At 43.7% G+C, this 25,674-nt stretch overlaps 2 protein-coding genes and 1 long non-coding RNA gene across 3 annotated transcripts; 2 read left to right on the top strand and 1 right to left on the bottom strand.

Moving 5' to 3' along the window:
* The first annotated feature begins 1,519 nt into the window (after positions 1–1,519).
* Positions 1,520–12,546, top strand: LOC129590661 (kelch-like protein 3). Its single transcript, XM_055485997.1, has 5 exons — positions 1,520–1,806; positions 8,975–9,251; positions 9,454–9,733; positions 10,374–10,973; positions 12,335–12,546. The coding sequence occupies exons 1-5, from the start codon at positions 1,520–1,522 to the stop codon at positions 12,544–12,546; spliced, it is 1,656 nt and encodes a 551-aa protein (XP_055341972.1).
* Positions 12,547–14,569: 2,023 nt separating this feature from the next.
* On the bottom strand, positions 14,570–17,580 carry LOC129590688 (uncharacterized). Its single transcript, XR_008690757.1, has 3 exons — positions 17,166–17,580; positions 16,059–17,089; positions 14,570–15,176 (listed from the first exon to the last, which is right to left on the bottom strand). It is a non-coding gene; the product is annotated as an uncharacterized LOC129590688 (long non-coding RNA).
* A 3,523-nt stretch (positions 17,581–21,103) lies between these two features.
* LOC129590660 (kelch-like protein 3) lies at positions 21,104–25,415 on the top strand. The gene is made up of 6 exons (XM_055485996.1): positions 21,104–21,303; positions 22,220–22,496; positions 22,740–22,887; positions 23,964–24,395; positions 25,053–25,124; positions 25,204–25,415. Exons 1-6 carry the CDS (start codon positions 21,104–21,106, stop codon positions 25,413–25,415), a joined length of 1,341 nt encoding a protein of 446 aa, XP_055341971.1.
* The last annotated feature ends 259 nt before the right edge of the window (positions 25,416–25,674 follow it).

Below are 25,674 nucleotides of genomic sequence, written 5' to 3'. Positions count from 1 at the left end.
GTGGATCGAAAAGCCAAACGATCTGCTTACCATGTGACAGGCAAGCGCAGGGGACTCACAGTGAGCTTTATTGACAGATAAAGGGAGCAAATACCGCGTGATTGCGGGAGAGGAAGAACCAAGAGCCAATGTCTGGCCAAGCAAAATCAGCACGTCAAGTTGCTGAGAGCAAGTTCTAGAGCGTAATGAAATGTAGAGAGAGAAGTGCTGGCGGCAACGTCGTGCTGTCCAGACATGTGGAATGTGATGCGCAGACTGGACTCGTATCCAACGCGAGCGTATAAGCGCTGAGTCATACAGCGAGAGAGGAACGAGAGAGCAAGTATGCTCAGTGAGTGCGCCCGCGGTGGATCCGCTAGGCGGTGAGTGCAGTGCAGCCACTCACGTACGTACAAGAGAGGGCGAATCAGCATGTGTGCGTTGGTACGCATACGCAAAGTGGCGTATCTACCACGCAGGCTGTCGTGCCTCTAACATTATGTTGTTGCAGACTTGCAGATACGGAAATTTAGTTGATAGGTTCGTATTTACTGCGCATTTTTACCAGCTGTAACAACGAGAGAGAAAAAATAACTATATTCAGCAAAAACCGATACACGTAAAAAATGCTTGCGCCGGGATACTAATTAAAACGATAAGAGTTTAAACACTGAAATAACAGTCAAAATCGATATCCGTGGTCTTGGAATGCAATTTTGGTGGTTCACAGAACGGCTGTTGCATTCCCCCTAAATAAGAAAAAAATGCAACTACGGGGAAAAGCAGTTGCGATCGCACAGAGACGTCACTGGAGAGTATGCATTTTGTGTGCCAAGAAATTTGAGATTTCTTTAAAGATTCTTGTTTCTAAGAAATTTTAGGGTAGCGCTGATGTCAAACAAATTCCCCAAGCATGCTTTTGATTTACCGAGCAAAAAAAAACATGTCTGCTCGGTAAATATGCTCGGTAATAAATATACTTTTCATCGCTTAATACTCGTATCTCGAGTAACATTTGTTTTGCGTTTTACCATGTTTTGCGATACGTTAGAAGGTTAACGCAACACGTTGCAAGGGTTGACTTAGTTCGCACAAAAACTGAAAAAATCTGCCGATCGCGGCAGTCGAAACTCGAACCCGCGCCACCATGATCAACAGGCCGGCATGGCTAGCTACCACTGGGTCATCGACAAAGCATACAAGTTGTTTTGAAAGATTTTACCGCACGAATCTGTAGAGAGAGGCAGCCTCTGGACATTTGTGAGACTCTGACAACTTGACACGTCATCAGTTCAAGTGGTCATATATATGGTTGCTGGTGCAGCGTGGACTGTGGACACGCCGGCACGGTCTTGCGGCCACAGCTTGTTTTATAACGAACTGCATGTTAGTTAGGTATTTTATCACACTTTCTATTTCGACCGATATATTTTCGTTTTGGATCAGGAGCTCCAGATTCTTAGCTCCTCTTTAATTTTCACCAGCCATTCAAAAACTCATTTCATTTAATCGGCTCTCCTGCGGCAATCAATCCTAAAAAATGCCGAAGCGCTGCCGATCAGCCAGCCCTACGGATTATGGAGTTTATCCTTCCCGAGCCTCTCTGTCCGCCGGGTTTGTGCGCGGAATGTATGAGCTGCAGAAGACGGGGAGCTTCTGTGACGTTGTACTGAAGGGCAGTGAAGAATCTTCTGTCGGTATTCCCTGTCATCGCAGTGTTCTCACCGTGCACAGCGAATACTTTCGGGCGGCCTTCTCGCAGGACTGGAAGGAGTCCACTCAGCAAGTATATCGGCTGCGCAACATCGACAGCCAAACACTGAACGAGTGAGTATCTCACAACGGCATGTATCCCCGCGCTAGAGGGCCAGATACCGGGTCCAGTGGGCGGAGGGGGGCCTTGTATATTTATTATTTTTCGAAATGACAAAACAGTTTTCTGACAAAAAATTTTGCATTTTATCAGGTTTTCTCTCGGAACTTCTATGTTTGTAAATTTTCACCTTTCTTTTTCATTTTCTTCCCTTTCTTAGCGCTCTTTCAATTTTTCCAGTTTTAAAAATTTTTACAATTTTTACAATTTTGCCGGCTCGTCGGATTTCCAAGATTTTGTAGGCTTTTGGCCTACTAATACGATAGCTACAGTATATGCCGTACACCGCACACAACTGCCCAATAATAATACACTTTTATTAATAACATCCACTCTACCGCCATACAGTTATACCGGCGGATTTATAAATGTGCTGCTCCGGCGCGTTGAGCGCGCCCAGAGCAAAATACTTGCCAGAGTTGTATAACGCTAGCAGATAAACAACACCAACGCCACACATTATACCACACCTAACGAGTGTGGTTTACTACAATTTGGCTTTAACCTTTACTCCTGTGGGCTTCGCCACACAATGCGTACGTTCGTTGATGCGTACGTTCTTCGTTCTGTATCTGTAATTGTGTAACGTTCGTTCTTCGGCCAACGTGTTGTGCAACACGTTGGCCTTGCTTGTATGTTATGCGTTTAGAGAGCTATATAAAGGCCCGCTTCTGCTTGCAGAGGGGGTGGTGCAGTCGAGTAGGTTTCCCATTGTATGGTATAAGTCATATAGTGTATGCCTTTATGGGCCAGCTCCCACACTGGTAGCAGAGCGTGGTTCCGGTCTTATGTGATTTTATAAAGTTTTTTTTAAACCAACGGGAGCTGGCCCAAATCACTTATCTCACTTTTTATTATCATCATTCTGCCTTAATTTTCTTTCCAATTCCATTCGAATATTATCATTCTCGATGCCTTATGAAGATACCCGGATGACTTATAAAAACACCGCCTGTTTTCTCCCTTCCGCAATGGCCCATTCAACTTGTGACCTTTCTTGATTAGTAAACAGGCTCAGTATGTGAGTGCATGAAGTAGCTCTGCCCTAAACTCATTTATTATATTTTGTTACGATCAAGGTAAAGCAGTATTGACTGTTCAACACAACGAAATTTATTTGCATCATCTAACTTTTGCCCAGTCAAAGCAGTAATAAACTATGTATGCCCGAAATAAATATGTCTCAAGTTTACCTCTTCAAATATAAGCAGTTTGTTAGAGTTTATGCATTCTGAAATTACATTTTGCTTGCCCGTAATAAATTTCGACTTGTTCATTAATTTTATGTGCCCTAAATACTCGCTTATTATAAGCTAAAATACAAAGATTTTGGCCAATTTTCTTCTTGCCGGCTTAAATGAATTTATCCATGTAATATGTTAAGCGCGCGAATTTATTGACGCAATGAAGTGCTTCGTCCGAATTTGAATGAAGAAATTTTTCAAGATAGTCGGGTTTAAAACCTGCCATTTACATGGCAATTTTATCAATATTAACGGGAGCTTTGTGCTGTTGTCCCACTGTTAGCGAAACGCAAGGCGTGGGACCCTTGCACGTTAACAAACAACACAAATTGCGACCACAAAAATAAATCGAGATTCATGAAATCACGTGATAATTTTGTTACAGAGATTAATTCCATTTGTAGTCAATAAAATTGCTGTTATTTTTGTCAAACAGAAGATGGGTTGATTTTGATTTCCCCACACTTTGATTTGCTGATGCTTAATCTCATATCAGTTAAAAGGAAATTTTTTATAACATGGCGCAGGATGTATGGAATAAATCGGGCACTATTTTCAAAGACGGGGTCAATACTGTTTTTGCAAAAATTTTAAATTTTGCGCAGTTCACATTACTAATTACAGTTTTAATGGGCATGACATTATCAAAATGTAGGCGATATTTCACTCTTTTGAAAATAAAACCAGAGCAGATTCGATGCGACTGAGGCCGTAAAATCTGTCATTACTAGCAAAATTTATGCGAGTTCGAATTTTCGTGAATTGTTACATAAGGAAGCTATACTTGCTTATGTATACTTGCTTATGACATCCAACTCGAACAATTAGGTTCATTAAACGACAACAGTTATAACGATCGTTGACTATACTATACTATAAGCATATAATTTTTTCTAATTGTCTTGTAATTTTTTTATTTGTTCAAGTGCTAAGTATAGGTACGTCCGTTTGCATCATAATAGTGTCCGTAGTACATATTACATACATATATAATGCAACACTTCATACCAATCATTCTGCCAACTCTCTTGTGAATGTAATTTGCTCTCAGAATAAACGAACACTGCCAAATTTCGGCCTTATTGCATAAGTGCCTGACGGACATTACAGTCTTAAGCAATTTAGGTTACATAACAAAAGCATTGTGGAAGTAAAACGTCGTTATGTCATATGTTTGTTCGTTCGACAAAACAGCTTTATTAGTTAACTTCGTTATGTCATATATCATGTGTTTGTTCGTTTGACAAAACATTTCTTATTAGTTAACTATGTCATGAGCCAGCGCGATCCATAATCAGTTATCTAATTTTATTACATAGTTACCCAGAAGTTATGCAACAGCTTGTTTGATGGTACTTGTTCGGTCCCTTGCAACTTGAATTATGTCAGTAAACACCCAACGTCAACGGACGCGGTAGTCCATATAAAACAACGTGGTTTTGCCACGGACGAAAAGTTTCTTATCAGTGCAAGAATTGTCTAATGCCAACTTAGTTGACCTTTACACAAAAGTCTCAATACATACAGGCAGGTACTTACAGGTAAATTAGGCCTTTTCACAATCATGACTCAGTGCTTTAACTGTGGTCGGTGGGGTCATCGCTATGCTGATTGTCCATTCCCACGTTGCTGCTTTAACTGTCACAGCGCAGCGCACATCGCTCAGGAATGTGACCTCGATCCTCAAGAATACGATAGCGACGATCGTGGCAATACACAGAAGTGCGAGAATTGCTTAAATTGCGGTGGTTGGGGACACCATTTTGCGGTCTGTCCATCCCCCCGCACCTGCTTCAGTTGTCACAACGAAGGTCACGAAGCAAGCCAGTGTACTATTGATCCCAGTAACTACGATACGTACGAAAACGATGATGAGGAAAACAATTACGATAGCCACGCCAAAGAGCCAATTTATGGATCCGATCACTATTATTTTTGCCCCAGTTGCAACAATCCCAGCTTGGAAATTTCAGATGCATGTATTGAGGAAATTCGATGTAAGCGTTGCCAATTTTATGCACATGATTTGAGCCTATGCGAATGCACACAGTAATTGGACGCAATGGTAAGTCGGACAAGCGCATTTGGTAATACTGTTTTTGAAAAATGTATAAAAAATCAAATTCGTATTTTAATAATTCCGCATTATTTAATTGAAGCAACACACTCAATAAAACTAAACAAAAACGCGATGCATTATATTTTATTTTGATAAAAAGATCCACACGCTGGTTAAAATTATTATGACATTATTTTGTCCCGTGCCATTTATTACATTGCAGCCAAAAGATCGCATTAGCGACATATTTATTTTTCTCCTAGTAAAAGATCACAATAGTGACATATTTCCTATTACATCAAATGAAAAGATCGCATGAAGCGACAAATAAAAATTTACTCTACTTTAAAAGATCGCACGAAGCGACAGTTAATTGTTTCCGTTCAACAAAAGATCGCACGAAGCGACAAGTTAAAGTTTCCTTTAATGACAAGATCGCACGAAGCGACATTTAATTGTTTTCGTTCAACAAAAGATCGCATGAAGCGACAAGTTAAAGTTTCCTCTACTTACAAAATCGCCGAAGCGACATTCAATTGGTTTTCGTTCAGCAAAAGATCGCGTAAAGCGACAAGAAAATAATTTTTTTTTACTTTATAAGGATCACGCCAAGCGACAATAACATGTTGTTTTAGTCTGAACTGAAAATCGTGTAAAGCGATTGTTAAGGTTTTTCCATTCAAGAAGTGGCAACTAGCAACACTTAAGTTTTAAGTTTCAAAAAGATCGCATGAAGCGACACGTAAAATTTGTTTTATTTAAAAAAGATCGCAGGAAGCGGCAAGTAATTTTGCATCATTCAAAAAGATCGCTTAAAGCGACAATTAGGATTTTTGTACTCAAGAGATCGCAACTAGCGACACTTAATTTTACGATTCAAAAGATCGCAGGAAGCGACAATTAATTTTTCAGCATTCAAAAAAGATCGCATACGCGACAGAATTTTCGATGCCTTTGAATAATTACCGGCAGAGATGGTATACAATCATTTTTCACTCTGACTGTGAGCGCTTCACAGCGCCTTTTTCTATGCTCTGGTTTTGGTTCTGCTGTTCCGATTTTTCTTTTGTACGATTTCTTATTACTGTCAGCGCTTTACACATTTCTGATTACTGTCAGTCAACTACCGTTCAACTGTACTCGACCGCATGTACAACTTCATCCAACAAGACCGTCGATTCAATTTTAACCTGCTTGTTCACACCGGTTAAAATCACTGCAATCAAACAACTACTGAAATGCTAGTTTAACCAACCCCCATTTATGCCATCCATACGAATAGCAGATCAGAGCCTGTCTAAAGCAAGCCACTGTCCGAGCTGATTATCTCCGAGCTTGCTCTTCTTGGTTTTTCAATCGCCCCAGGCAGTAAGAATTTCATCGCTTTCTGCGCACTACTGGACCGCACTTCTATTTCGATCATAACAAAAATGGATCATCACCGTCCACCTATGATTTACTGCAGTGCTGACTTTCAATTTATAATATTAGATATCGATATCGCCGACAGTAATCTACGAATAACATACGAAACGGAAGCGTTGCCTGTTGACTTTATCAACAATCGCTATTCCTGCCAAAATTGTCGCTACTCTACTCAGTCCGCGATCGCCATCTTTACACATACATTTCGACGATACATCTTACCTGCTATCCTAAGCCGGGATTTACTCCGAATCATTCGCCAACGATATACCGCACGCGCCGTGCGCGAGCATAACCGGGAATACGATGCGGCTCACCCGTAGAAGAAGATGCATGTGGCTTACGCCCCCAGCTACACTGCGACGCCAGCGCAGACAACGGAAATATAAACGCCAAGCAATTTTGGACTGGATTCCATTTCCAGTCGCTTTACCGACAACTACAATAGCTACAACAACAAGAATGTTAATTCCAACACCGTCACAGCTGACCGAATCCGCGATGACACTTACAACGGTAACCCTAACACATCAACAATCAACGTCGTCAGCCCTCTCAGTGGACCCAGTACCGACTTATCAACCGAAAGAAAATCAAAAGGAATGTCCGGTCTGTTATTGGGACTTCAATCGCAAAAAGAAATTGCTTACGACTGTGGAATTGCGTTGCGGTCACGCAATATGTTCACGATGCCTTGGAAAAATATTCCAAACATACACAGATGACCTCCGGATTGATTACTCTCTTGGACTCGTACCACAACAAAGACCATGTTGTCCAGTATGTCGCAAGAGCATCCGCCCGGAGCGGAGTCGTTTTATCTAATGATAATTTCCGTTCTAAAGTATCTCTACCTATCGTTCTTTAAAACAAATTTGAAAATCTTAGTTAGTGCATGTTGGTGCTCTTTTTCTAGACGTTCTTCAGTTGTCTGTTTTCTCCTTTGGTTTTGGTTTTCTCTAGACTATATCTACATGTTGTTTTTCCAACACGGAGGGAAGTGTGGGCTTCGCCACACAATGCGTACGTTCGTTGATGCGTACGTTCTTCGTTCTGTATCTGTAATTGTGTAACGTTCGTTCTTCGGCCAACGTGTTGTGCAACACGTTGGCCTTGCTTGTATGTTATGCGTTTAGAGAGCTATATAAAGGCCCGCTTCTGCTTGCAGAGGGGGTGGTGCAGTCGAGTAGGTTTCCCATTGTATGGTATAAGTCATATAGTGTATGCCTTTATGGGCCAGCTCCCACACTCCGATAAGTCGCCCCCCGATAAAACGTCAGCGCGTAGCTGTTAACAGTAGAATACTTAACTGTTGAAAATCACGATACATCGATTACAGGTAGATTTCGATTAATTTCTTGTTTCTTTGCTTAAAACGGAACAAATATTGGGAAAATAAATTCAATATACTTTTATAAAAATTTAAATTCGATGCCGTTATGAACCACTTTCGTTAAATTATTCCAAACCTCAGCCTGCCACTCCTCAGAAAACCACCCGGAAGTAGCGATAATAATTTTACTGGAGGCCACAAAACAAAACCAACCAACATGGGAGTGGAGTCGCAGCCAATGTTAGCGGCGTGCAGAATCGTGACCTAATACTTGTAGTCCTATATTGTGCGCGACCTTTTGATTTGCTTTTAAGTGTTTTACGCGTAACTTTTGTTACTGATTCCGATAATGTTCCCGAGTGAGGACATAATAAACACAAAAAAGTCAGAAATACCTTGTGCAGCCATAGCTACAGCCTACCGGCCTTAGTCGTACGGCGATTTCTGAGCATGTGCACAGTATTTCTAATGTACAGATACAAGTTTCTCAGTACAGGAAAACATAAGGAAAAGAAAAGACATAAGAAAAACATAAGAAAACATAAGAAAAACAAAAGATAACACAAAAACATAAGATGACATACAATAGCCACATATATACCATAGATTGTTGTACAGTGCATATTATGCATTTTTCGAAAAGGTTTTTACTGAAGTCTGCTAGCGTTTTCCTCACTCAAGAAGCATAAAACTATAACTAAAAAGTATTTCTATGTAAGTTTCAACTAAAAACAGTCAAGTCTGTTACCCCTGGTGAAATACGATATCACCAAGGTGGACCTGTGTTCCTCGATTCTGGTAATCGTAATCATAGCTGTCTGGTGACCTTGCATTCCTTTCCAACCTGAACAGTCGCCAGCTGCTTTAGCGCCCTGAACAAACAATTTGACACCAAATAAAAACATTTTTTATACCAACATTAGTTTCGATGTCTGCATTTGATCGGAGATTCTCTCCTTTGCGAAACTCGTAGAGGGCAGGGCATTTGTGTAGATCCATAGTTTTAATCTCCAGTCAAAATCGTGCAGTTCTATGCTCACTCTTGGTTCTGCATTGCCCAGGTTAGTGGAGTTTGTCTACACACTGGATATTAGACTCAACGGCGACAACGTGGAGCGTATCCTGATTGCGGCGCAGTTCTTGCAGATGGTCGCGGTAGTCCGAATGAGTTGGGACTACGTAGAGAAGCATCTGCATCTGTCCAACTGCCTGTTGGTCCATGCTCTGGCCTCCAACTACCATAATCCCAATGTATGCGACGCCGCCTTGAGCTTTATCCGGCGATACTTCCTGGAATTTGTGGAGGGTCACGACTTTCTGCAGATGGACACGCAACAGGTACAGCCTGTGGCGGTGTTATACGCCATAGAAACGTTGTATCAGCCTGCTAGCTCTATCTGTTCGGTTTAGTGAAGCAGTCCAGAAAAGGCGTTCAGACCTTAAGATCGTTTAAGTCCAAGCTGAACGTTTCTTATGAACACAGTTGGACACTTTTGGAAAGTGGAAAAGATGAAGTATTTACAGCAATTTTTGTTTGCAGCTGATGCAGGTGATTGGATCCGATGTCTTGGACGTGGCAAGCGAGGATCTAGTGTTCCAGGCGGTGATGCGCTGGTGGGAATACGATCGTCCCGGCAGACTGGCGCACCTGCATACGCTACTGCAGACTGTCCGTGTGCCCTTTCTGAGTGTCCAGTGCCAGCAAGACTACGCTCTGGCCCTGACCAGTACGTCGATGGCGGTGCCGCAAAGCTCGGCTGAAGCAGTCGGGGAATCACCCGGCGAAGAGACGAAAGACACCATCCCACGACAGTCGTACAGTAAGCATTGCACGTGGTACTTCGTTAAATGGTTTTCAGATTGTGTACGCCTGCACGAGTATTGTTTATTGGTCATGTAAGTGAACATTGGTTAACAAAACAGCGTGTTGTCTACGTATAACTGAAAACCAAGCACTTCACAAAAACAAAACCATCGAGGACGGTCATGAGTTTCTAAATTTTTTAGGTACATACATAAGTATATAAATGACAATCTCGAATCTGTTACCGAAAGTGTTTGTAGCTCTCATACAAAGCGAAAACTAAATCCTCTTAGTACATAGTCAGTGTAATGTAATGCGTATCTAGCATCTACGGATGTAGGATGTAAAGGTAGACTGAACGGTAGAATCGCTATTCGTGTCTGTTGTTGTCGCAGCTGTTTAGAGTCGCAACTAAAACTGAGGAAAACAGGAATCGCGGCAAAGAACTGTGCCAACGCTGTCATAACGTTTTTCCACTCAGGATGCGATATCGACTGCTGTAAAATAAATTTAAAATGTATCTTTTGTATTATTTTTTATTAATATGATACTCCTCTTAAAGGAGTATGTATCATAGAATTGGTAGCGCATGACTCCTACTGCGAACCCTTTAACGTGGAAAATCATTTGTTTTGCGCCAGGTGCCGAAGAATAAGTGATCCTCTGTGTGGGTGGACGTGGTAAGGACAGCCAGCGCAGCGTAGCCGCTAGGGTGGACGTCTTCAGCCCATCGATACCGGCAGTGTGGCGCCTGAAGAAACTGCGCGAAGAGGTCGGCAACGCCGTAGTAATGCCTGACTCCAGTTCGCTGTTTATGTTCATAGCTGGCCACGTCATGACTGTACAACGTAACAGCCACTACACGGACCTGCGTAAGGAGTGGCGCCGGCTGACCTCCATGCGGATATGGCGCTATTCGGTAGCATATGCCACACTGAATGGTGGCATTTACGCGGTCGGCGGTTATGCTCAGGACAGCGCATCGATGCAACCACTGACGTCCGTGGAAGTGTACGACCCGAATGACGATTCTTGGAGCGTCGTCGCTTCGCTACCCGCTCGTCGGGCCTCCTTGGCATTGGTGGCGTGTGAAGACCGACTGTATGCGTTCGGAGGAGAAAACGGGGCGCGCGACTGCAGGACGGCTTTCTGTTATGATCCATCAACAAACTCCTGGAGCAGACTGGCCAACATGCCGACCGCGCGCAGCGAGTGCGCTGCCTGTGTGGCTCCCAGCGGATTGATTTACGTAGTCGGTACGTATGTCGGTATGCGTAAAAATTAAACTGGAACATATAACTTATTTCAGTATACGAGTGTAACCGTCCAAAACGACCGGTCGCCTCAGGTCGCTTTGGCCTTTAAACCGTCCGAAGCGACCGGGGGCCGCCAAAACGACCGACGTCAATTTTGCTCACCCAGTTTTTTGCGTTTTTGATCAAGACCAAATGGTACTCGTTAAATTTCGTATCCGGTCGTTTCTGCCAGAGGGTAAATTTGTATCTGGTCGTTTCTGCCGGAGTTCAAATTCGTTCCCGGCCGTTCCTGCCGGAGTGGACCTAGGTGGCAAATTTTTACTGAAAGATATGGTCATATTTCCACCAGACTTATGCCCTATGTGGAAAATTCCCGCCCAGGCGTAGGGACCTGAGTGTAAATTACCACCCGACTCATGGACTTAGGGGTAATTTCCTACCCAGAGATATGAACGTTTTCCCACCAGACTTTTGATGTAGGTAAAAAATTCCCACCAGACACATGGACTAGGTGGTAAATTACCAACCATACATATGGACCTAGGTGGTAAATTCCCACCCAGGTGTATGGACAAGGTGGTGAATTACCACCCATACATACGGACCCCGGTAGTGCTACCCCAGAGGAGGGAACTCTAACCCAGAGATATGTAATTTTGTAGGTGGTAAATTACCACCTAGTCTTGTCAAGTACAATATACCTTAGTGGGAATTTACCCCCTAGGACCATGTGTCTGGTCAAAATATAAAACCTTGGCCCACCGCGGCAGAAACAATTTACACTCCAGCTGAAACGACTGGATACGAAATTACACTCCGGCAGAAACGACCGGAAGCGAATTTACACTTCGGCAGAACTTACCGGTTATGAATCTAATTACATAGGAAAGTTAGCTTATTGCCTTATTCCATTTGGACATGATCAAAAACGCAAAAAAACTGGGTGGGCAAAATTTACGACTGTCGTTTTGGCCGCCCCCGGTCGTTTCGCACGGCTTAGAGGCCAAAACGACCGGCGGTCGTCTGAGACGACCGGTCGTTTTGGACGGTTACATACGAGCACCAATCTAGTTATTTAGTATACCCGTAATTCGAACGTACTTCTTACCTACTTTGTATTTGAGTAAACGACATTTTTCGTATACAATCTTTTCCCTTGCTCCGAAACCCAAATTAATTCCACCGATATACTGCACAGGTGGAAATGGAGTCGATCGAGAACGCTGTGTGGAGGCGTACGACCGCGCAGCAAATCAGTGGATAAGGAAAGGTCAGACAGACTGTTTCAGTCTTAAAACTCTCTGCAGTGTTAAGCTGTAATTCTGGCTAGAATGTGCGATATCAACGGCAATTAACCGTAGGGGATCTGGTCGAGCCACGCCATAGCCCCGGATGCGCTTGCGTGGACGGCAAGCTGTACGTTCTCGGTGGATACGATGCCAACGAGTGGAACAGCCATTCCAGCATCGAAGTGTACGATGAAGACGCTGACCGCTGGGCGCTGCATGCATGCCGATTGCCGCAGCCCAGATACGGCTTTGGCTGTGTGGTGATGAAAATGAAGCGTGACTGAAACGAAGCGCATGCGTCCAGCGGCTCGTCGGTTGAAACTTCTTGAAGTTTTGCCGCTTTTCCATAGTATGGACACATTTGCGGGCGCAGACGGTCAGTTGGGAGTGGAAAACATACAGGCTTCATCATCTTATTAGTATATAATATTAGTTAATGTTTCGTTTGTTTTGTTGGAAATAGTTCTTACGTTTCTGGGTGATTGGTTTTGTCTTTACTCTTGATGAGAACATACGTAACCGTATTTGATTTTTTTAAACGGAGGATATTGCAGCTGCTGAATGAACTGGATTTCATGTGATTTTCTGTAGGAAAGAGTATGCACAATGTTCTGTACGGCACGATATTCCACGGGTTTTTTTGTGGTCATGATTCACAAAAAAATCTGCTGCGGCGGTTAACGGTTCACATGGTTCGGTTCGTTAACGGTTCGCAATTTTCCAGCTTGCTTGAGCCTGGAAAGCGTCGCCTGATATACGATTCACCGCTCAGTGTTGCATGGTGCTTTCTACAATGATGCCATTATTGCGAAAAATCAGACATCTTTCTCTGTGGGCTGGTATACGGCCAGTGCAGCGCATTATGGTGCATAAGTTATGATTCATAGAGATAAGAACGGGTATGTTGAAAAACGGAGCTGTGCAGCGCGGTATCTCGAATACGTGCGGTATGGTTGTTTTGACCATTCGGAGCGTAGATAAGCTCCGGATCGTGATGACACACGTTACCAGTCGTATCTACTGCGCATAATGCACAAAAAACCTACATAGGCGTTGGAAGATACCCGAATGTCTGAATCTGCGTATTATGTCAACAATGCCATGAAGCGGAGAAAAATACAGAACTACAGTACATGATAATGATTTTATTTGCAATACGGCGGTCTGACGAGCGGACCAGGAACAATGAAAAGATTGGTCAAATTATAACAGTAAATCAGTCATGACCTTTAGAAGGCAATAAATAAATAGCGACCGAGCGGTGGGCATTGATTGGTGATCAAGTGAGGCGATCGGTGATAAATGAAACGTAAAATAGCGAACGATGTCCCTTTGGGGAGCTTTTTATGGCTCATCCAATGATCTGAGAATGACGCTGTCGTGCTTATTACAGCTCGTCGAACGTTTCCCTTTGTTGCCCATGTGAACCGTTAACGCTTCTTTAGTACATCGATCAGGATCCATGCTCGATTCAGTAACTAGGAGAATATTTTTCTTGACGATATCGTCCGAAGCCATCGATGGTTTCGGTCTGTTTGACTTTCATGTTTTCGACCCGACAGCTATCATAACACATAACCGATTTACAATGGTAATAGTGAGAAGTTGGTCAACGATTCGTGTGAATGCTGAAAACGGATGTCCCCGCCTGTGAAGAGTCACCGCTGGGTTTGGCAGGCGTTCACATTAGTGTATGGGATAACGCCATTACACAAAAACGTCACCAAGCTATGGGATGACGTTGGCGACAATAAGTGACACGAAGCACGGTTGAGACCAGTCAACGCGAAGGTACGCCGGGGCCTAGGGTAGCTCAACGCGCTTCCAGCGAAAGTATTCGGCAGTTTCTTGGATAACCAGACTTTTCGCATTTCCGTTGGCCTGTGGTTTGGTGCACAAATTTTCGAGCGTCCTTTGTGTGCCAGATGTGGAAGAGATGTGGCGGAGAATAGATATCATGGGCCGATTAAGAAGTGCATTGGCAGAATGCTTCAAACGTTTCGACAAAATGGTGGGTGCGTCCACAATTAAGGGCGCTGGCACGTAGCTGTATGATCGTGGACTACAATAACGATGGAAGCCAAACGTACCTACAATATAATCAAAGACGAAACGACATTTACCACCTCTCGTTTCATTTTACCTCTTTTGCCGTCATTCACGAAACGGTTATAAGCTGAGCTATAAGTGAGCATGTTTACTACCATAAATATTTTAGCTCTTCGTTTTTACCATCATTTTATACATGTGCACAACATCCACCGCAACACAGCAAAAGCATCACGAAGAACGAAAGTACATGCTCGAAAGAGTTTAGAGATGTTGCAATGGAAACATTATTGTACGCACCGTTGTTCAATAGTCCGTCTAACAGGGAAAGATTGGTCTAGTCGGCAGACGCCGCTGTCAAGGATGATAGAAGGTGGCGGCAGTTATTCTTTCCCGAGACCATGGGATTCCAGCTGCCCAGTCCGATAAGACATTGACATCCTCTCCGGATAAGGTGACGGTCGACCATGCTGCATTGCGTTTAGTATCGAAAAATTCTATCGTCAGTGCGTGGTCTTTTCCGGCGTGCTGGCCGCCGCAGACATATATTCGGTCTTTAATAACGCATGCTGAATGCTTTAGTCTGGGTTGATGTAGTGGTTCAATCACGTCCCATGTAGCCGTTCCAGCTTTCAGACGAATACAGTCGGCTACTGCAACCCTTTCCGAGTTTTTGTTAACGTATCCCCCCATAATGTATACGTAATCGTTGACCACAGCCATTGCAAAATCCAAGCGTCGTGTTGGCATCTTAGGGTAGGATTTCCAACTTTTTGTTACCGTATCAAACTGCCACAGGACCGGTGGTGTAGCATAAATTATCTGCAGATCGTATTTTGCCACTGCTTGTACAAATTCGTAGGATCTGTAAAACAGAAACGCTTGAATCGTTATCTCTCATGACTGTAAAAAAGTGTGACTAATGGGAAGTGACCCGGGTCATGGTACCAAACTGGGTATACATCTAAGAAAACTTCAGCTTTCGCGCATCTCCAACCCCTTTTCACATTGTTTTATGACATTGCATGATTTGGATACATAGGCATGAAAACCGTTTAAGCGCTCAAAGTCACGGCTCGGGAGCAATGGGTGAAATACAATTCCAAAAGTTTACATGCACGGAGTCAGATTATCAACCATCTGTTATGGTTATCAGATTAGTCTGGTTATCAAAAGTCTGATTATCAATTGATCTTCCAGTTTTAAATTAATTTCTACAGTATGTTGTTTGAAATTTGGAAAGATGGTTCGACGTAAAAACGACGTTCATGGTAATTTGCGTTTTCATGCAAAATTCGAAGAATATCCATTTATAGTGAGACTTTCGGCACTCATTCGTTAGCTTAAGTTTTAAATTTTGGAATTTTTTGTTACCGATAACCGCATGTTGCACGCAAACGGTTTTTACGCCAGTGTTAACGAACAATCTGGTTGCAGAATGCCATGAAATAATGCAAAAACGTGTATTTGATTGTGCCAAATTAGCAATTTTTGCACATGTACACGAATATGGTGCCATGTTCCAGGTCGCTTCCCTCAAGCTCCTTCAACCAACTGAATCAGAGAAACGTAAATCTAAAAAGCCTAAGAAATTTAAGATAATATACTGTACGAGTACTGGGCACACCACGGGAACGAGTGCGTCAAAATAGTCGAAAAGCTCGACAAAGCAGTCAGCAATAGCATGTTTGTGGTCGAACATACTGCGGCTAGGTAGGCAAATAGCTCAAAATAATAATTGTCTTACCTCCACGGAATATGCTTCAGAGACGTAACCCTGCCAGTAGAGATGCTTATTTCCGTTAACATTTTGTTCATGTCCCAGAAATAAACTTTGTTCTGTACCGCGACAAAGCTTGTTTCAGGATGTATCCGTACGTCTAAGGCCAAAATTGTCTCTCGTTCATGCCATGCTCCTTCGCCAAAACTCCAGATACAAACACGGAACTTCCACTTGTCGTCGATGTCACGTATCTCTTCCGTGAACAGAATTTTTCTTTCCGTTACAGAGAACTGTTGATAGCCAAACCACCGCGAGTCGCGTGAGATCTTCACATTACTCGGCGTGTCTTGAACGCTTACAGAACCAGTTAGAGGGTCAATTATTAAAAAATCTCGTAAAGCGAAGCTGTCAGAAGCGAAAAATATTATGACCTCCTTTTTCTGCAACTTCTGCAGCAGTTCCCCGGCGGATAACCGACTTGTGCTGATTACATTCAAACACTGGCGAATGATGCCGGCCAGGTCTCCATCAACGTCGCCGTCCACAAACGGAGCGTAGCCGTTTATTATCAGTGTGGCGTACTGGTAATCGGCGAGCTGAATTTCAGCACTTATAAATTATAATGTCCCCATCCTTTATAAGTCGCTTCTTAAATACACGTCCCACGCTCTCGACCAGATCAAGAATGATGCAGCCCAAGCTCCACATATCCCCTTTCCGTCCTGGCGCTTCAGTCGCCATTTGGGAAAATTTTCTCAGCATCTCTGGCGACATGTAGCGTGGTGTGCCGCACAACTGCGAAATGTCTGCCGAAGAAGTTGCGTTCCCTTCAATCTGAACTATATCATCTAAATCACTGATCAACAGCTTTTGGCGACCATTTGCGGATACTTTTACCAGAACGTTTTCCGGTTTCAGATCTCCATGAATAATGCCGTTGCGATGCAGGCAATCCAATCCCCGAGCCAAGTAGATTACAAATTTTTCCACCTTTTTATAACTACTGAAGATTTCTGTCTTCTGCTTGGCTTCCCTCAGCAGCTTAGCCAGATCCCCTGAAAGGTTTTAATGCAGTAATTAATCCAAAGAGTAATGCGTTAAATTGCTACTAAGGACAACCGAACAGGGTACCTATATGGCAGTCCATTGCTAGTTCGACTGTGGCTCCGGCGGACGATCTTGTGATGGACACTTTATGATACGCTACGAGATTCTCGTGGTGAAGTTCAGTGAGTCTCCTCAATGTTCTCAATGTTGCTATTAAACTTTCGTAGTCGGCAACGTTTTCGGAAGAGGCACAGATTTGTATCACTTTGACTGCTACAAAATTTTCGCCTGTATAACGGCACCGCTTCGTAACTCTGGCTTTGTAAACAGCGCCAAACGATCCCCTTCCAATTAAATCTTCATGAGAATAGCGATATTGCATAGCATGGCCAAAGTGCTGGACTGTGTCGGAAAAGCTGTTCCCCATTTCAGCTACTTCACTTAGAAGTAGTTGTAAGCGATTACGTTTTCTTCACGGTAAATAAAACCGAGTATACCATTTGCAGATTATTAAATGATTTATGCAAGCACTAAAAACCCGATCGCTCTCTTGTTCGCTTACTACTTAAAGCATTTTCCCTTTGCGATGTATGCGCTTAGTGCAAACCGAATCAAACGAAGTAATCAATGATCTCGCAATGCCGCCGCAAGAATAAACAACAGATAACACCTCACCACCACCACTGAAAATTCAATACTAAATGACGACAGGCCTGATAGCGCTAGCAAACAAACAAACCATTCACCATGTACGTAAGGTACAACACTTGTATTTTATCTGACGGTATTGGTATGAACACGGTTTTCCACATGCGCTCGGGCGGTTATGATCTGCTCACACAAAAACATTTACAGGTCTATTTTTAATCGGGCTTCTTTTCTGGCTATGTAAGGTACGACGTAATCCCGCTCTTCTGTGATGATCGGCGGACCGAGGACGAAAATCACGTGACGACTGCTGGCAGGTTCCTGCAGCACAACTTTCCACAAAGCGCATACTCTGCAAACGAAAATCAGAGGAACACTGGTTATTAATTTTGATGCGTACTGGGTTTTGTAGGGTACGGATAGCTAAGAGAAGTAAAATAGGTTTTGAAGGTTTCAAAAAAAATTAAAAAAGGTTAGAATAAAAGTTAACGCGGATGGATACATTAGCGATACTACATGTACTGGAATTGTTAAGATAGTACGTTTAAATATTAGCATGCAGAACAGGCTGAGCAACAGCTTATATTAAATTTTGGCCTTTGGACAGTCACAGATGTGGATATATAAATTATAAGAGCAGGAAGGCTAAGCGATGACGATATACAGGGGTACTACGCCAAGTTCGGGCACTTTTTATCAAAAATTGCTAAAGGTCACCCGTCAACACTTTCAAACTTATTAAATTTTTATAGTATCATCGTATGTGTCCAATGTCCATCATCTTTTGCAGGCTGAGAGCGTGTTTCGAATTGCAGCGAGTTTGAAACTAGAGCAGACCTGCTTGAAAATGCGGCTCAACCCAAGTTACCCAAGTACCAACCCTTCTGTTTATAATTCGCTTAAAAATTCCGCTGACGTCCTTCTTTATAGAAAATAAGCCTAACTTGTTTGTCGTTCAGTACTTAAGCAAGCCCAAGGTTGTATAAATTCAATAAAATTTACGTGACCTTTGTAATGAGACTGTGGGCATATTTAAAGTGGATGGTGACCCTTTGTAAACGCTTGCCCTGAAACCGCGCGATTTTATCGATGACAGATTTTTATGTAATCTTATCTGCAAGGTACTGAACGCTTATTTAAAAGCTTTCATCCGCATAACAAGCTGAACTGTTGGAGACAGTTCGCTCTTGCACACTCAAACGGCAACCATAACTTCTTTTGCATGTTGCTTTGTTCGTTTTTTCTTTCAGTTGTCCGGCACTTTCATCTCTCTTCCCGCGTAGCGGATCTCCATCGGCCAGCGGCCCACCATCCTCGTCTCGCAGCGCAACATGTGCGGAAGTTCCCTGCAGTTTCTGTCGACCAATATGTTTAATAAAATAATGCGGCCATCTGTTTAATAAAAATTATAAAATAATGCGGCCATGCTGTTTAGAGTGGATCCATTGGGCGCTGATCGTTGTGGCGTCGAAGTCAACGAAGAACTTATCGCCGTCAATATCCTGAACATATCCCAGCCACCTTTGCCGTTGTCGCGTTGTCCCAGCACCGTGTTCCCGAAGTTGATTTGGGACGTCTCGGAGTACCCCTCCCGAAAGTGGCGTACGGTGGTCAGCATGTTGGCGTGAGATTAATTAATAGAAAGTCTGGCACATGTACGGGGCGTTTTCTGAATGTCACTCAGCCACTTGGCCGAACTTGTGGTGTTGCTTATTTCGACGGCCCACAGCTGCAGAATATAATATCTATTATGTTTTACAACGTACATTAGAAGAGTAGATAAAAAGAAAATAAGATCCATCTACTGCATACAGCGACAAACGCATAGAGCAACAGTTTACGATAAGGTGCACTGAAACGCTTAATAACAAATCCAGACCTATAGGATATATTATCAGGATTTCGTGACAGAGGCGTTGCTTATAAAAGCAGGGCGGGTGAAAGGGCGGCTAATCACTACGCGCACAAGAAAACTGGAATATGACAGATTTAGTTTGATTCCATCAGTATTCAGTGGTTAACTCGATTCCGGCAATACAGCAGGGAAAGAGATAAACTCAAACAACGAACAAATGATGTACTCAAACAACGCTTGCTCTGCCATCGCTGGCCGGCATACTGAGCTGATTACATTTTGAATAACCGGTCACCAGCTCCCATTTGGCGTTTTACATGATTAATCATTAATGGTTTATCTTAGTTGAAACAACGTGTTCAATCGAAGTAAATTTTGATTTTTGATAAATTTCGATGTTAGGTTTTTATTCTACTTTTAAAGCAATTTTCGGGTTAGGGTAACATCTAATCAGCAGTGAAATGCAACACTTACAAAGAAGGCTCAGAAATTATTAAGCGCATCTTCGGTGAAAAGCATGTGATCGAAATCGCTCAGAAACAAAAACAGAAACGGAAACTTTTAAATATGCATCCCCACAAATTCTTTTTCCCCCTAATAATAATACTGACGCTTACTTATAACGACTAATTTTTTTTAATGACGGTTTCCACTTACCAAGCCAAACAAAATGATTTATTTCGTTCAATTTTTTCAATGTTTAACTTGGATGATTTTAATTAGTTTAAATCATCGCAGCCGTATTTGTATGGATACTGGCTATTGCCGAATAAGTATTTATGTAACTGACTTTAAACGTATGTGAGCAGAGAAGCGGCTCACGTACAGCGATAAAGTCTTTCAAAGGATTTCAACGTATTGCGCCGTGGTGCAGTGGTACTGCCTACGCGGGTCTAACGACGTAGCCGGGTTTCAATTCCCCCATCGGCGCCTTTTCCAGCCGTATCTCGGTTTCCAGTGGGTAGCGCCCTGGTTTTACGTAGATCGGTTATAACTTACCGGGGCTAGTGAATAGCTGCCAGCTTAGTTCAGATCCGGGTCGGCTCGTGCCGTCCGGGTGACAGTAGCTGCGCAACTCAGATCCGTCCCAAGGGATAATACGCTCTTGCCTGCTTCAGGGTAGGGGGTTCGTCCTCGGTAGTTATACCTGTTTATTATTCTGGTCAAGAATGCATGGTTTTCCAACCGGACTTTTTGCAAATGTGGGTTACGCACTCATTAACTAAGTACATTCCTGCTCCAGAGCGGTTAGTGACTCTTACGTCTCGCCCAGCTTGCTTCATCGTGAACTCGCCGTTAAGTGCACTCCCGATGTTGGCCGTTAATGACCGATATAATTTCTTCAGTATCGCCTGATTTTGTAATTTTTTTTATTTTTGTGACCGTTCAGAACCTCAATTCCTTAACTTGGCTGTCCAGAATTCCAACCTAAAAAATGTCGAAGCGACGCCGATCAGCCAGTCCAGATTATAAAGTTTATCTGTCTCGAGCCTCTCTGGCTATAGAATTTGTACGCGGCATGCATGAGCTGCAGAAGACGGGGACCTACTGTGACGTTGTCTTGAAGGGCAGTGAAGAAGCTTCTGTCGGCATTCCCTGCCATCGCATTGTCCTCACCGTGCACAGCGAATACTTTCGGGCGGCCTTCACGCAGGAGTGGAAGGAGTCCACTCAGCAAGTATACCAGCTGCGCAACATCGACAGCCAAACACTGAACGAGTGAGTATCTCACAACCCCAGACATTCCAGCACTTGGGCACTGTTAGATTGTATTATGTTTTGAAATTTTCTAATTTAAAACATTTTTTATATCAACATTACTGGGAGGCTAAACCAAATGACGGACTCATTTACACTGTTGCACTGGGTCCGTCCAATGTTTGATTGACGTTATCTTAATAATTTCAGTTTTCGCTTCAAAGAGCAATGTTTGCTGCATACACAGGTTAAGCTTAGCTTACTGCTAAGTAGCGCTTACATTAGGCAAATGTTTGACCTTTTCTTTTAAAAATGCTTTGCTGATTTTGACAGCTGATTAATTTGTTTTTAAACGAAGTTAAACAGTTCTCGGTACCGCAGGTGACACGCAACAAACGAACGAAAATGGGAGACTGCCATTTTTTTTACCATCCAGTAATTTCGATGTCTACATTTTAACTGGAGCTCCCCTCCTGCGCAAAAATTGTTGAATGTATTTTGGGTGCTCGGGTAGCTTAACAGTTTTGGTCTCCAGTCAGTATTGCTGGGAGGCCGGTGCCACCGCCCAGGATAGTGGGGCTGCGTGGATGCCGCACCGTCTCTGCGGTCTGTTTTTGTGCCGATTCGACCGTACATTAAAGTTATTGATTAAAATGTACGGTCTCACTTCTCATTCGGTGATTTTGCCTTCTCCCAGCCAAGAATATCTTGACTGGCCGATTCTGTTTTCCCTCTTGTTCCCTTTCTGGGTTTTCTGATCATCCTGCGGATGGTCGAGATTTGTCGGGCATTGTGCCTTTATTAAAAATTGCCATTTTTAATAAAGTTCTTTTGGTAGCGCGGTCGCATTTCCTTCGCACATCTGTGCATCGTAATCGCCACGCTTACAGTATCGTCCATTTCAATGCTGAGTCTTGGTTCTACGCTCACTATCCAGGTTAGTGGAGTACGCCTACACACTGAACATCAGCCTCAACGGCGACAACGTGGAGCATATCCTGATAGCGGCGCAGTTCTTGCAAATCGCCACGGTTGTCCGATTCTGTTGGGACTACGTAGAGAAGCACCTGCATCTGTCCAACTGCCTGTTGGTCCATGCTCTGGCCTCCAACTATCACAATCCCAATGTAGCCGACGCCGCCTTGGGCTTCATCCGGCGACACTTCCTGGAATTTGTGGAGGGTCACGACTTTCTGCAGATGGACGCTCAACAGGTACAGACTGTGGCGACCTTGTACATACTGTGCAGTACGCCATGAAAACATTGTATTTTTAGCCTCGGGTGGCTCTGTCTGCTCGATTTAGTTGAGCAAGTTGTACATTTCAAAAAAGACGTTGAAATCTTTAAGAATGTATTACTCCAAGCTGAGCGTCTCTTACAATATGAGCTTAGTTGGGCGCTTCTAAAAATGTGAAAAAAAACATGGAACTATGTACAATAGGTAATTTGTTTGCAGCTGATTCTGGTGATAGGATCAGATGTCTTGGACGTGCCAAGCGAGGATCAAGTGTTTCAGGCGGTGATGCGTTGGTGGGAATACGACCGTCCCGGAAGATTGGCGCACCTCCAAAGTCTACTGCAAACCGTCCGTGTGCCCTTTCTGAGTGGCTAATGCCAGCAAGAATACGCTCTGGCCCTGGCCAGTACGTCGACCGCGGTGCCGCAAGGCTTGTCTGGGACAGTCGGGGAATTACCCGGCGAAGATACGAAAGACACCATCCCACGACAGTCATACAGTAAGCATTACATGGGATACTCGATTAACCAAGCAGCGTTCAGATAAATTGATTGGTCTTTGACCATTTCGTGCGATGATTAAGTTCAAAACAGAGAAAGAAACATCGATCACATACATACGTCACACAGTAAATGCTATTTAGGTTGGACAAGCAGCCAGCGAAAGAGAGTAAAGGCGTATTTCAAATGCAACCTCTCAATAAAATAGAGTACGGATACAGGCTCGCTTCCAGTGATTTCTAACTTTTAGCGGGGTTTATTTATTTAAGAGAACTGCCTACAGAGGCAGTTTGAAGGGCGGGCACCATTTCATTACCTACTTGTAGTGTAGTGGCTACGCGCAATAGTTGCACGTAGCAACATCATATTTGCATGACTTTGGTTGAGCTGACCTTATGTGATACGAGTATTCTTTGCATATTATCATTTAGTTAGTCAGTAGTTCAGTATCTCGATCGAGAATGATCAAAGTCTTCGCACATATTTTTTACATTGTAAGTAAATAAATCACATTCGGTTCCGCCGGAAGTGTGTGTGTGTATGTAGCTGCTGTACCGAGTACTATACTGAATAGTATTATGTAAAGAGAATCCTTCATATAAAGAGAATCCTCCTACAATAAAGAGAATCCTCCTACAATCCTCCTCCTACATAGTCTACAAGCGCGTCTACTACTGTAGTCCGTTTTCTTCTGTCTGCCGCGTACTACAACTGCTCACCCATTAACTTGGGAAACCGCTTATTGTAATCTAGTTTTTATCAGGTGCGGAGGAGGTAATCCTCTGTGTGGGTGGACGTGGTCAGGATAACCAGCCTAACGTAGCCGCTACGGTGGACGTCTTTAGACCATCGATACCGGCAGTGTGGCGCCTGAATAAACTGCGAGAGAGGGTCGGTGGCGCCCTAGTTATGACTGACGCCAGTTCGCTGATAATCTTCGTAGCTAGCCACGTCATGACCGTACAACGCAATAGCCGCTACACCGACCTCTGTAACGAGTGGCGCCGGCTGGCCTCCATGCAGAAAGGGCACCATTCGCAAGCATTTGCCACACTGAATGATCACATTTACGCAGTGGGTGGTTATGACCTTGGCGGCGCATTTAATCAACCACTACCATCCGTGGAAGCGTACGACGCCACTGACGATTCCTGGAGCGCGGTTGCCTCGCTGCCCGCTCGTCGGGCCTCCATGGCATTAGTGGCGTGTGCCGGCCGACTTTATGCTTTCGGAGGAGAAAACGGCGCGCGGGAGTGCAAGGCGGCTTTCTGTTATGATCCATCGACAAACTCCTGGAGCAGACTGGCCAGTATGCCGATCGCCCGCAGCCAGTGTGCTGCATGTGTGGGTCCCAGCGGATTAATTTACGTAGTCGGTACGTATGCGTAAGAAGAAAAGTGGAGACACGCTTCTTGTTTTATAATTTCAAGCTTGCTCGTAATTTCCTGCCCCACAGGTACGTATAGGACGTATAAATTAGATCGATTTCGCATGCATCAGCCATTCCATATCCATGTGGAGCGTAACTAACTTGTCGTGGCACGTGTAACCTTCAGGAAGGTTACACGTGGAAGGTGGACGTACAAAGAAATCGCATCCATCTCCCTGCCGAAGTACGGCAGATTGGTGGATGAATCATGCGCGCCGTAGTATGGAGTTGGGCGTAACCCTGAATTCGTAATTGTCGCTGTGATGATGCGATAGAAATTAAGGGACAACACTACAGAGGGTGACAAGCGCACATAGGGTGACAATTTTCACGCCAAGCTGAGCCAGTTTTAGAAAAATTTATCGTGCTTTTCTGCGCTCAGATATTAATGTGATGTTCGACCAGAATTGAAATCCCTTCGGGGTTGCCTGCTCTTGTGCCGTAAATAATAATAATAATAACAATAATACCTGTTGATACAGGTGATACAGGTCTATGTGATACAGGTGTAACCACCTTTACGAAGACCACTGTACCTCACCATTTCCCGCAAGGAGAGCCTAGCCAATTGTCAGAAATTTATTCTTGCGATAACTTTCGTAGGTGGAATTGGACAGGGTCGGGACCACTGTGTGGAGGCATATGATCGCGCAACAAACCAGTGGATAAGGAAAGGTAAGGCTGCTTCAGCTGTAGCCGTGCAGCTGTATATTTGCATGGAAGGCATGATATCAATGCCGCTTTGCAACCGTAGGGGATCTGGTCCATCCGCGTAGTCAGCCCGGATGTGCTTGCGTGGACGGCAAACTGTACGTTCTTGGTGGGCACCATCACGAGGAGGTGAACAGCCATGACAGCATCGAAGTGTACGACGAAGACGCGGACCGCTGGGCGCTGCATGAATGCCGATTGCCGCAGGCCAGATACGCTTTTGGCTGTTTGGTGATGAAAATGAAGCGCGAGTGAGACGCACGCTACCAGCGGCTCGTCGGTTAAAGGCACTGAATACCTGCGGCTATTTCGTAGAATATACGAATATGTCCGCGCTCGGTCTAGACGGGAGTGGAACACGAGCAGGTTTCCTGTTTTTTTAGCTTACAAAAAACAGTTTGTTAAGGTACTTTTTTGTTTTGGTGGACGTAATTGTTAGGTTTTGGCTAATTTTTTTAAAATGTAGCTCCCTTCTTCTTTCGTAAGACTGCTAAATTACCGCTCATGAACAGTT

This window comes from Paramacrobiotus metropolitanus, unplaced genomic scaffold, assembly GCF_019649055.1.
Source record: "Paramacrobiotus metropolitanus isolate TYO unplaced genomic scaffold, Prichtersi_v1.0 Parri_scaffold0000041, whole genome shotgun sequence".
NCBI lineage: Eukaryota > Metazoa > Tardigrada > Eutardigrada > Parachela > Macrobiotidae > Paramacrobiotus > Paramacrobiotus metropolitanus.
This window is presented reverse-complemented; position numbering and strand designations above follow the sequence as displayed.